Source organism: Drosophila navojoa, chromosome X (genome assembly GCF_054131105.1).
Source record: "Drosophila navojoa isolate 15081-1374.11 chromosome X, UAZ_NAV_1.0, whole genome shotgun sequence".
Lineage (NCBI taxonomy): Eukaryota > Metazoa > Arthropoda > Insecta > Diptera > Drosophilidae > Drosophila > Drosophila navojoa.
This window is the reverse complement of record NC_142895.1, coordinates 14,168,725-14,182,489: the sequence shown is the minus strand read 5'-3', so window position 1 is coordinate 14,182,489 and position 13,765 is coordinate 14,168,725. Positions and strand designations below refer to the sequence as shown.

Below are 13,765 nucleotides of genomic sequence, written 5' to 3'. Positions count from 1 at the left end.
TATCTATATATATAGTTGAATATCTGTAGCTGTATATCATATTTACATACATATCTACATATATATCTAGTAATTTCATTTCGATTGCTTTTAGCTCTTTGAGAAGTGTGAGGCGAGCATTGTCTGGCTGCCAAAACTTTGCCTATTTGGCTTTCCTTTCACTCTAACTTTGTCTTCTTCCTCTTCTGGTTTGCCTTTGTCCCTTTTCGAGGCTTTCGTTCTCACGGCGCTGCGCCGCGCGTGTGTGTGTGTGTGTTCTGCCCATGTGCACCTAAGCGTGACCATTTTGACATTATTATACCCCATCTCTGTCTCTCACCCCTCTCCCTCCCCTCCCCCCTTGTTCGTACTCCTTTTATGCATACATTTTGGCTTTTCTTTCGTACTCCGTTTTTGGGCTACGTGTGCGTCCACTTTTCATTTCCGTTCTGCTTTTCTGACTCGACTCTGACCAGTGCAAGACAAACGAAACGAAAACAGAAAATAAAGACCAAGCTGAAGAAGAAGAAGAAGAAGAAGAAGAAGCAGACAAATCTCACGATGATCTGCAGAGTCCGCGTCCACTTTCAAATCGCTGCAGCGACTGCAACTCTGAATGTAACTGTAGTAGCGTTCGCTGCACTTATTGTTGGAGAGACAATGCCTGAGCATGGGAGGCGGTGAGAAGGGGAGAGGGAGGGGGGGGGGGGTCGACGTAGTCAGCGGTATGCGGCACGCGGCGCTGCACTGCGCTGCTTTGCTTGTTTTAGGCTTTCAAACAAGTTTGCCAACATGGTCAAGAGCAGAGAGCGAAAAAAAAAAAACAGAAAAAAAAAACTGTTTTTGGCGAGCGGAACGTGAGGCTAGGCAAACAACACAAGCTATAGCAAAATAGAAAAGAAATTAAATATAAGCAACATGCACTAAAGATGGGGAAGCCCCCTCCTCCCCCCGCTTCCCCTACCCCTTCCATCGCTCAGTTGGCAATCACAAACAATGCAGAGGAGGCAAGTGCAGCAGGAGACGGACGGCAGCATGGCAGGGGCACTTCGGTTTTGGCTACAAGTTGTGGGCCTGGCATTTTTCACACAGCGTCGACTTTCACCAGGCAACGCGGAGCTGCCCTTAATGTCCGAAAATGCAAAAAAACAGATACAAAGATACAATAACAACAACAACAACAACAACAGACGTATCTGGCGTTGGGTCAAGGGCAGAAATGATTCACCTTTAATGGATATACTTTACATATACACACATATACATACATACATACATACATATATAATATATAGTCCCCTGCATGACTCATTCACTTAGGTCAACCCTCTGTCGCCCCCCTTGGCCCCGCCCTGCTCCTGCTGCTGTTGACCCCCCCTTAAAGGCATGCGGCACGCGCTCACTCATTTTACAGTAGTTTCGTTATTCTATTTATATGGAAGCCATATGGCTTCTCTTCTAAGTATGACCGAAAAAAAAAAAACCCGAAGCAGAAGAAGGAGAAAAACAAAAAACCCCAGCGAACACCATCGGCAGCAGGTCGCTTATCTTATCAAACGAAAATGTGCAAAAATAAAATGTGAGAGTAAAAAAAAAAACAAACGAAAGAAAAAGAAAGGGAACAAAAAATCAAATTTGTGGATGAACTTCAGTTGACAGTTAAAAAATGGTCAGCTTAGTCGAATACTGAATGCGCTTTAAAGTGATATTATATAGAGAGTTGACCCTATTGACTGAGACTGAGAATGGGAATGAGAATGAGAATGGGAATGGGAATGGGAATGGGAATGGGAATGAGACTGAGAATGGGACTGAGACTGAGACTGAGATTGAGACTGAGACTGAGACTGAGACTGAGACTGAGACTGAGACTGAGACTGAGACTGAGACTGAGACTGAGACTGAGACTGAGACTGAGACTGAGACTGAGACTGAGACTGAGACTGAGACTGAGACTGAGACTGAGACTGAGACTGAGACTGAGACTGAGACTGAGACTGAGACTGAGACTGAGACTGAGACTGAGACTGAGACTGAGACTGAGACTGAGACTGAGACTGAGACTGAGACTGAGACTGAGACTGAGACTGAGACTGAGAATGAGAATCAGAATGGGAATGAGACAGAGAATGAGAGAGAATGGGATAGAATGGGAGTCAGAATGAGGCTGAGAGAGAATGAGAATTTGAGAATTTTAATGATGATGAGAATGAGAATGAGACTGAGAATAAGACAGAGACAGAGACAGAGACAGAGACTTATAGTAATGGGCTTTTTGTCACAATTCTCTATTCTTCCAACACTACTATTTTCATGAATACAACTCTATGTAATGTCCAGAAATATCTTCTTCTTTGTAGCACAGCACAATCGCTGATCAAATGCGAATACCCTGTTCAAAGGGTGATTTTTCAAGGCATTAGCAACAGATTCGCGGTTCGAAGAAAAAACGCAGTTTATCTTTATCAACAGCGACAAAAGCTAATAAAATATATGTATAAATAAATAAATAAACAAAATAATAAAAATATCAAGAATCACATCAAATGCAAACAAATTTACGCTGCCTTAGGGCAAAAGTGAAGGTAAAATAAAACCCGACCATGGGTTACTCTCTTTTCTTTGAGTGTAACTGAATCAAAATTCGAATTGGCCATAGTTCTGTACTGTATGAATTTAGCTACCAATCTGCCCTACTGCCAAGTGTGCACAGGGTATTTAAGCTGAGCAAAACATGTCAAAGCGCAACGAAAGCTAAAACAAAAAAAAAAAAAAAAAACACTTAAGTACAAAAACAAAAATGTAAATGTTCAGACACTAATTGATGTTGGGATTTTCGTGGTGACATTTGTCAATATGAAATAAATATATCGACATATGCTCTATATATATAATCGCTATCTATCTAAATATATGCGCGTCGATTCGATGCGCATTCTAAGTCAACTTCCTGTTAACTGGAAATGCCAAAATTCCCACTCTAAACATCAAACGGCCCAATGCGATCCCAACCGAATGGGGTCCATATCTTTATGGCTATGTCATAAACTTTGCCTCTCTCCGTAATCATATAAAGCTGCATCAATTTTATTGCCACTTGTCTAACGAAATTTTGTGAAATCGAATGCATGAAATTAGCTAATCGAAATCCTAATTGAAAGTGAATGAAGAAATTTAAGAGATTTAGATATGGACTTGAAGATCCATAATATGCAACAACATTCAATTCACTTTTGTGGAGCTAGTGCTTGCATGACAGAGTCTATAGAGTCTATCATAATATCTCTTTATTGGTCATCAAAAGTATTTTGCTGTAGGCCAATGCAAACGGCAAATGATCACAGATCCTTTACATTTGCTGATAACGCTGGCGATGATCATGGCGATGATCATGGCGATGATGATGATGATGATGATGTCGATAAGAACTCCCTGATGACATTTTGGTTGGCATGTCACGAGGCGGCGACGATGGCGCTTCCTGGCCGCCCACAGTCGTAGCCGCAGCCACAGCCACAACCACAGCCTCGGCCGCAGTCACAGTCAAAGCGGCTGCTGTTTTTCTATTTTTTGTTGTTTTTTTTTAACGCTCAATTGCTTGACCAACACACGAGAGTGCGGTTTGGTGGTATGAGAGCGCGAGAGCGTATGTTCGGCTCTCGGCTTTGGAATGTGTTCGGTTCGTTCGGTTGACTCGGGCGCTCGGGTGCACGTCCTGCGACCAATCAGAAGCGTTCGTGTCTATGTTGTCGTTGTTGCATAACGCGGGCAAAATTTACAGTTGCCTGCCCGACTACTTGTAGTGGACCACACAATGTAAAAGATATTACAATAGCAGCAACAACAAAATACGACGAACGCTCTCACACTCGCACACGAGTCTCGTTTTGCTTTGGCTCTCGCTGAATAGTGTTGTGGTCGGCTCGCAAGCAGTTTGCTCTTACTGCTCTCTCTCTCACCACTGTTGCTGCTGTTGGCTGTTGTTGTCGTCGTCGTCGTCGTCGTCGACTTCGTCGTGTCGCCTCGTCGCGACGTTTTTAGGCGTTACGCTCAGCGTGAATGGTTTCAGTGCTGCTCTACCTGTCGACTCGCTTACAACGTGTGGAAACCGCTTTAAAACGCGACGACGACGACGACGCCGCCGCGGCCGCAGCAGCAGCAGCGACGTCAGTGTAAAGTTTTGCGCGTTACTTTGACGTTTGTGTTTCGCTTATTTTTTTTGTTGTCGTTTTTTTCGCGTTTCATTGTTTTTGTTTTTGTTTGTGTTCTTTTTTTTTGTATTTTGCGCAGACAACAGCAACGCAACAAAGTGGCAAAGTTTTCGCCTCAGCCGTTGCTCATACGCCCCGTCGCACACACACACACATACACTAGCCCATAGAGATACACGTACACACAATACATTAGCGTGTGTGTGAATATATATATACGCAAATATATATATATGTATTTGTGCTCTGACAACGGTGACGTGCAAATTCATTTCGAGCGCGAATAAAAAAACGAATTGTTTTTGTTTTGTGTGTTTTGCTTTTTGTATTTGGTGAAAAGTGCGCAACAAATGAAAATGCGCAAACAACGTAGAAGTGCATAACAAATAACAATAACAATAACAGCAATAACAGCAACAACAACATCAACAACTACAACAAATCAAAACAAAAATAATTAATAATCAAAAGTAAGCCTACACAAACAACATACACGCACACACTCACACTCACACTCATATGCATTCATACATTCGCATGCAGCGCGTCACACACACACACTCACACACACATGCAGCGCAACAAGTTTGCGCCTGACAAAATTTCCATCGCTTATTTGGCAATTTTATTTCGTCGGCTGCTGCAATAGCAACAACAATTAGTTTTTACACATATATACACATACACATACATATGAATATATATAAATATAACTGTACACAGTTTGCTGATATTTTTCTAAAGAAGCAACAAGTTTTTCCATGCATTGCAATGCATCCAGGACAGCAGCTAAATAATTGCAATTAGATTTCAAAACGAAAGTGAAGTTGTCAAGCTGTTTAAATCAATTATAAGCACACACACACGCATACAATACATACATACATATGTGTGTACATTCGCCCATAGAGAGACATTAAACATTTTGCACTTGTATTTGCTGCTTTCTGATAATGAATGGAATTTCAGTTTTATTTCTTATTATTTTTTTCCCGCTAAATTTGACGCGATATCAGCTAAGGCAGCAGCAACAACAACAACAACAACAACAACAACAGATTCCAAAGTGTCAACGAAATATGAATAGAGTTTAGTTTTTTGATTTTGTTTCTTGTTTGCTGTTACTTTGCGTTAGTTTTGCCATAGAATACACTCAGCGAAAATTGAGGCTGCGCAATATAGCGAAAAATCATTTGTCATAATTTTGGTAATGCTTGATTTAGAGATTGACAACATAAGAATGAACTAGAGATAAAGAAATAACTTTAAAGAACTCATATATAGTTAAATAGAGTTCCATATTTGAGATCGGTTTTGAAACACTGAAGATTCAGAATGAAAAGCTCAATATGTTCATTAAAATATTATATAAAATTAAGATATACATATACACATATAGATATACCAATAGTATATAATTTAAGTTCCATGAAATACCAATTTTTATCCATAATTATACATCTTATAAGCATTTGTTTATTCGTTCCATAACCAATTCTAAGCAAAGTTTGAAATCAATCCCTCGTAAATAAATTTTTAATAGGAAATTCGTGAGAATCGCAAATCCCGAGAGCTTAAAGATTTTGCACAAGCAAATATCTTTGATAAATATTTATTTTTGTATTCCCCGAGATCAGAACAATCAATTGCACTCATAAGTGACTCTCAATGAAATGCGTCTCAAGTGTTTGTAAATGCGTTTCTTGTTGTCAATTCCATGCATTTCATATAGGCTTTACTTGTGCCAATTGGACTTATCATCTGAGAATATTGAGGGCTTTATAAATGCTATAGTACATACGATATGGTTTAGTGCTATGTTTGACTTATATATAAGACCTATTATGTATCTTATTATATATGTATGACTTCTTACATATGTATATTGTCTTACATATATAATGTCTGATTTAAGAATTATAGATTAGTCTTATATGTAGAGCCATTGAAATTGTAACATTCCAGGAGTTTCCATTAAATGGAGCGTGATTATTTCATGCATTTATTAGATGATAATTGTAATATCTAGTTGATTATAGATCAAATTTATATGGGTTCTCTTAGCTCTGTTTCAGTACAACCATTTATGATTCTTCATTCCTTATCTTCTCCATTCATGTCAGCCAGCTTCAGATATATGTATTTGTTGATTTGCTATTATGATGAGACGTTTTCAGATCAATTTACTTGTTGTCATAGGGATGATGGTTCCTTAAGCCTTTATATACATATTTATATATATGATATAGCTTGTATACTCGTAATTTCGTTCTGTTCAGTTCTTCTTCACTCGTAGTACCTTTTTGTCATGGAAATGATCGTTCTATATGTATTTCATATGCCTAAGTTTATCATATCAAGATATTCTGATCATCATATATAGTTTCTATATATAATACATACTTATCTTCCATTGTTTCTCAAGTCTTATAGCGCATAATTATAGGATATATACAAATTACTTATAGGCTGCATATCAAGCTTATAATTATATAGACTACTCTCCAGATGTACACACACACACACACTATGTCATTCACATATTATTTGGGAACTCATTCATTTAAACTCCTGTCTCTGCTCTACTCAACCTCATGTTGCCGTTGTTGTTGCACACCTTTCGCAGTCTTGTTGCCGTTGTTGTTGTTGTTGTTGTTGTTGTTGTTGGTGCTTGTGCCTTTGCACTTTAATTCCTGCTTCTTATTTAGCATCTGCGCCGGGTGTTACTCGAGCCACATGGCAGACGCAAACGCAAACGCACAAGCAAAGCCAAAGGCAAACGCAAACGCAAAGGCAAAGGCAACACGACAGAACCTCCAATGTCAATAAGAAACAGCAGCAGCAACAACAGCGGCTGTTGTTGTTGTTGTTGTTGCTAGTCACTCAGTCAGTCAGTCAGTCAGACGACAGCCTGCCTGTGCACGCGCGCAGGACGTGCACACACATACAAAAACAGAAAGAAAAAAAAAGACCCACACAGACACAGGCACACAGGCACAGAGTCGCACGCACAGTCACCGTGTGAGGGAGAGGGACAGCAGGCACACGGAGACGCATCAGCCAGAAAGCAAGCAAGCATTCTTATACTCATCCTCATTCTCATATTCATTCTTATCCTTATGGTGGCAATTCCTGCTGCTGCTGTCGTTCGCACTCGCAGTTGCTCTCACTGCTCGCTGCTCGCATTCCCTCTTCCCCCATTCCTTCGTACGCTCTTTGTCGCTTAATTGCACGGCGCTTATCCGTTTCAGTTGCTCTCGCTTATGAATGGATTGCACTTAAGCCGGCAGCTAATATGTTTGCCAGCCGTTTTACCGTTGCTTGCTACCTGCCCTCTCCCAAGCCGCTGACCCCGCTCTCGCTTTGGCTCACTCTCACTCTCTCGCTCTTGTTCTTGTTCTTTCCCTTTAGCCTTTTGCATTTGTTGTTGCGTATGCGTAATCGAGAAGAAGCAGCAGCAGCAGCAGCAAAAAAAAAGCTGTTGCTTCAATTTCATGTGCTGTGACGCAGTCGCATAGACTGTTGATATCATCATTATATTCCTGCTGCTTATCATCATCGTAACGATGATGATCATAATAATAGAAATGATGCCTATTACAGTTTATGGTGAAATAAAAATATTGAACAATTAAATTAAAGCATTTTTATATTTATATAGAAGCAAATACAAGTCGATATTTGTGTCTGCAATTATAATATTTGCAGTTAGACTACATGGGGATTTTAGTGATGTATCGTCTATAGCTTGGCAATCGATTAAACTTTAGGGCATTACCGCATTATTATTAGTAGTAAATATTAATTGTAGCTATGCCCTGTATACAATGTGCTGCAGAGTATATAGGTTATGTGTGGCTGAAAAGTGTTATAATATAATAAAATAGAAATGCATAAATTATGAACATCCATTAGATGTATCATGTACATACACATATCTAATTTATTTATTTAAGAGTCTAAGGATCACTCGACATTGATACAATTGCATTGCTTACAGGGTATTGTGCAGTCGTTGTCTTGCTTTTGTGTCTTGTGCAGGACTTTTCAATTTTAAGGGTTGTCCCGTTTCTTCGTTGCTCAGTTATCCATTGTGTTATATTCGCATTGCACTCTTATACGCTCACAGCTGTCAGCTGGTCTTTAGGGTTATGTCTTATGAGTTCCTTTTCGATTTGTGTGTGTGTGTGTGTTTTTTTTTTTTGTTTTGGGTATTTGGAACTCGTTTCTTGCTCAAATTTTGCGACGTAGCTTTAAAATGTCCTTGAGCAACAAATGTTGTTGTTGTTGTTGCTAGTTGGTGTCTCCTGGCACAGCCCCTAGGCTGACTTTACTATGCTTATTCATAATCATTTTTTCGCTTTTTTTTTAAAGCATTTTTTAGCTATTTTTGTTGTATATTTGCTATGGGAACCGCTTGCAAAAAAAAAAAGAGAAGCGAATTTGCATTTTAAGCGCAGCAATCGTAAACACTCAATGGGCTCCCGTCGATTATACATATATGTATTTATATACATACATATATATAGACATTATATATATATATATATATACATATTTCTTTATATCTATTCGAAGTTGACTCGAAATCGACTCGCATCGACTCATAAATAAACATGCAGCCATTCAGATCCGACTTCGACATATCTGTGGCAATACTGCAAATGCAATTAAACCGTTGTTATTGTTGTTGTTGTTGTTGTTGTTGTTGTTGCTGTGTGCTGCGCAATTGCACGGCAATGTCAGCGCTGCAAGTTGAAGCCCACTTCACCTAGCCTGCCGCCTCGCCCCCAAAATGCCACTGCTGCTGCCCCCCCCCCCCCCCCCCCCTCGCTTAGCGTCAATGTTAGCTCTATATAGGGGCATGCGGGCATCGATTTAGATATTATCGGGGCGTCGCTAAAGCCGCTTCGCTAGCTCCAAAGTTTGCCTCGCATTTGCATTAAAATAGGCATACATATATACTATATAATAATATAATATATATTTATGTATATGTGTATGTATATAGAGCAATTTGAATATTCATTCAAAGAGTTTGCTATAGAAAATTGTTAAAATAATAATAAAAAAAAAAAAACAAAATCCTGTGATCATATAGCACTGCCATATGCATAGATCCATTAAAATTATATCAAATATATTAAACATCATTTCGTATTTGCAATCAAAATTAAAAATCCATTGAATTATATAAAATATCATCAAAATTGCCTCTAAAAATTTCTCGTTCGTAATCAAGCAACAAATTCATACAACCAAAGTAATTCTATATAATTAAAATTTTATTAAATTTTTATTTATTATAGAAATTGTCTCATTTCATATATTAAATATATGTATATACATAAAGTTCTATTTTAGAGGTATTGAGTATATTCTGAGAACAATTTGTACCCCTTATATCATTCCATGTTGGACTATTTAGCATTGGTTTAGAGCCTAATTATAATATACATATGTATATCATGCGAATTTACAGGGGTGATCATACATTGTTGAATAAATCTCTCTATATACATATACATATGTATGTTTATATGTATGTATACATATACATACATACATAAATATCCCTCAACTCTCATTGTTATGCTTAAGTCAGCTTGAAACTGTGAAATTCATTGGCTTAACACTTAATCCTATAAGTATAAATTAGCGTTAATTTATACCTATATAGCATATATACATATACTCCATACTATATATATTTGTAGTACTTCCACTCTGGCCGCAGCTCTGCGCTGTTTCGTCTTTCCAATCGTATTTGTCTTGTTCGTTGTTCCTTTTTGGTTAACTTTTACTCTGGCTGTGCCTTTCTCTTTTGCTCTATGTCTTTCTCTCATTCTGATTACAAATTTTCCACTATGGAATGCAAATCAACTCTCGCAGCGCTCTGCCTGCGTCTTCAGCTCCGCCCACGTCGCACGCCCCCTCAAAGTCAACTATCGCCAATGGGCAGACACATTTGTTGCTGTTGTTGTTGTTGTTGTTGGTGTTTCTGGTGTGTGACCTTCGCATAGCAGCGCGTCGTCACCAGCTTTGCTTATTATGAGCATTACACTGAACGAAAATTGATAGTTTGCCAGAACTAAATGCAAAACAAAGATAAAATGCAGTTTTCACAGCGAAAAATTCTTTAATATATAAATAATTTTTAAAGGCGTGAATTGAATGGAGTTAAAGTTATTTTTTTAATGCTATATTGCAATGCTAAAATGGACAAAATGTTAAACCTCGCCATCAAAGCTCAGATGTTAGCTTAACATTGTCATGTTAAAATCACTTAAAAGCAAGATGAAATCATTTACATAGCTTTCAAATGTTAGCAAAGAAGCTTAACATACCAGCATGCTGTGCAGCCACGATGGTGTCTTTTAACAGTGCTGCTCATTTTACAGCTCTGGCTTAATTGCATAACTGTTAGCAGAAGTGTTTGCAGTATTTGCACAAATGCTGCAACAACAAGTGCTTAAGCGCTGTTACGTGCATTCCTTTAACATAAGGTTGAAATTACAGCTGTTGCGCTTGCTTCTAGATCCTCTGTAGAATTAACAGCTGACTGTTAGCTTAACGAAAGTTGATTTATTTGCTTGCCATTGGAATTAAAGCAATTATATTATATGACTCTGTCAACTTTCAATTCTCTCGGTGTAGTTTAGCCTTTGCGGCTGGTATCGTAGCAAGTCCACGCTTTATCGCATAGTTTCGTATGTTAATTCGCTTACAGTCGGCGGCATCGCATTCGTCAAATGCTACTTTACGCTATGAGCCCACTCGCTGAACGCTGCCGGCAGCAGCGACCGAGGCAGTGGCGGCGGCAGCACAAACCGGAAGCCAGCGCAAAAAGCGTCGAACAGCGACCCAAACATGTTTTCCGTCAGCCCCACTAGCCCCCCACCCCCTCCTGTATGGCCCCCCGGCCATGGGCCGTAGAAAGTAACTCGCTTTATGTGAGTGGCGGCCGGTCAGCTAATGTACATAAGTGTATGCGTATATGTGAGTGTGTGTGTATGTGCGTATCTTCCAAATATGAGGTGCTATTAAGAAATATCATTTTAAATTTCGTTCAGCTTTATACTGAGTGTGTATAGAATCTGTTATATACGAGTAGTTAGCTGATGAACTTGATAGATATACAGATACAGATACAGATACAGATACAGATACAGATACAGATACAGATACAGATACAGATACAGATACAGATACAGATACAGATACAGATACAGATACAGATACAGATACAGATACAGATACAGATACAGATACAGATACAGATACAGATACAGATACAATACAGATACAGATACAGATACAGATACAGATACAGATACAGATACAGATACAGATACAGATACAGATACAGATACAGATACAGATACAGATACAGATACAGATACAGATACAGATACAGATACAGATACGATACAGATACAGATACAGATACAGATACAGATACAGATACAGATACAGATACAGATACAGATACAGATACAGATACAGATACAGATACAGATACAGATACAGATACAGATACAGATACAGATACAGATACAGATACAGATACAATACAGATACAGATACAGATACAGATACAGATACAGATACAGATACAGATACAGATACAGATACAGATACAGATACAGATACAGATTCTGCTTCTGTCTCATTACTCAATTTCGCTTTACATTTGGGGGTGTGAAAGATCTAGTCAAGATCTAGTACATATGTATGTATATCTATATATAGACTGGCTGCAGCTGTTGTCATGCAGCAGTTTGACAGTCAGCGGTGCGGCACAGTTTGAGCAGCGCAACAGAAAAAACTGTGGCGCCTGTTGCAAGCTATCAAAAAGTAAATCGAAATCGCGCCGTTTGTTTATTATACAGAAAGAGGGAGAGAGAGAGAGAGGGCTGTCAAATCACTTAAGTGACAACAAAAACAACAACAATAACAACAGCTTAAGCAACTGCAACATGTGATAAATACAACAAAACAAAACAAAACAAATCAAAACAACACAAAGCAAAGCAAAACAAGAGAAACACTTCAATCAAAACGTGTGCGCAACAAACAACTAACAGCAGCAACAACAACAACAGCAACAACATAAACAACTTGCAACAGCAATCAAAATTTTTTGTTGCCCCGCCCAACAATGCACGAACATTTTACCATGTGGATTAACTTTGGATTGCCCTTTTTTAAATGTTTGTACTTTTGCTATTATTATTATTACTATAATTTGCCTCTGCCTATGTTTTTCCATTTTTGTTTTCCATTTTCTGTTGTATTTTCTTACATAGTTTTCCTTGGCGGGTTTTTCACGTTTGGTTTTTTTTTCGTTGTTGTTGCTGCTGCTGCTGCTGTTGATGCTTTTAGCTGGCCCATAAAACAGCCAAGAAAAAAAAACAAACAAATAAAAAATCATAGAAAAAAATCGCGTGTTTCGCATTTTGAAAAAATCATAAGAAATAAATAAAATAACCTTGCACAGCGTTTATTTTTTCTACAATATTTTAACTAAAAAACTAACAGAAGAAGAAGAAGCAGCAGTAACTCAAATACAAGTGCCAAAATTTATGTCTGTGCACATATAGTTGGCATAGATAGTTGGCTCTGTTTATCATATGGCGTCATATGGAGTCATATAGATTCGTATATGACCAATTGAAGTTGGGCTGGGTTTTAGCTAGGCTCGAATTCTTAGCTTTGCCATCGATGGAAAGGGAATGCGTATATGATGAAAATAAATGGAAAAGGTTTATTATTATTATTTTCCTTTTTCTTTCGATTAATTCAAACTAATCTTATCAGAATATTGGTCTTGCATTTGGACTCTATTGCTCACGTTTGCTTTGATGACTCACATTTTTCGGTTAGCCTTTTGTGCTACGATTTCCTAGAGTCTCTGGGCTCAGTTTACTTGACTTCCTTTGCTTTGATCCGCTCGTTAAGCTCACATCATTGATCTGCGTGCTTCGAATAATTTTCTACGTTTAGCATTTGCTCAAAGTTTGACCAGCTTTAATTGCACAAAAAAATTAAAAAAATGAATTCAATTCAAGAAAAGTTGCAATTGAAAATAGCTTTCATTTTATGTTTTATTTATAATTTATGTTAATAATTTTTTTTTTAATTAAAAACATATATTTTTTAATTTAAAAAGAATTTAGTTTTAATTAAAAACTTAAACTTAAAATACTTTTTTTTGTTTTAAAATATTCTTTTTAAGTTAAAATATATATTTTTTTAAGGTCTTATATATTTTATTATTTAATTTAACTTTTTTTTTAACTTAAAATCTAATTTTTTTATTTAAAATATTTTTTATTAATTATTATTTTTTTTTTATTATTTATTTTTTTATTTTTTATTATTTTTGTATTATTATTTTAATCATATTGTTTTTATAAATATATTTTATTAATTATTATTTTTTTATTTATTTTTTTATTATTTATTTTTTATTTTTTTTTATTTTTGTATTATTATCTTAATCATATTGTTTTTATAAATATTTTATAAATTAAATTTTTTATTTTTATTTTTTTTTTTAATTTTATTTATTT

The 13,765-nt window shown here is 37.2% G+C and overlaps 1 protein-coding gene across 5 annotated transcripts in view; it reads left to right on the top strand.

The window, feature by feature from the left end:
- Positions 1-13,765, top strand: part of Hers (Histone gene-specific Epigenetic Repressor in late S phase) — a 54,336-nt gene that overhangs the window by 22,132 nt on the left and 18,439 nt on the right. The window contains exon 1 of one of the 5 annotated variants that reach the window (XM_089264264.1): positions 11,952-12,403. The exons of the other annotated variants lie outside the window; for them this stretch is intronic. Coding sequence (XP_089120390.1) covers positions 12,352-12,403 — 52 coding nt within the window. The 5' untranslated portion in view covers positions 11,952-12,351. Of the gene's footprint in view, positions 1-11,951; positions 12,404-13,765 lie in introns of those variants that run through there. 5 annotated transcript variants of the gene reach the window in all.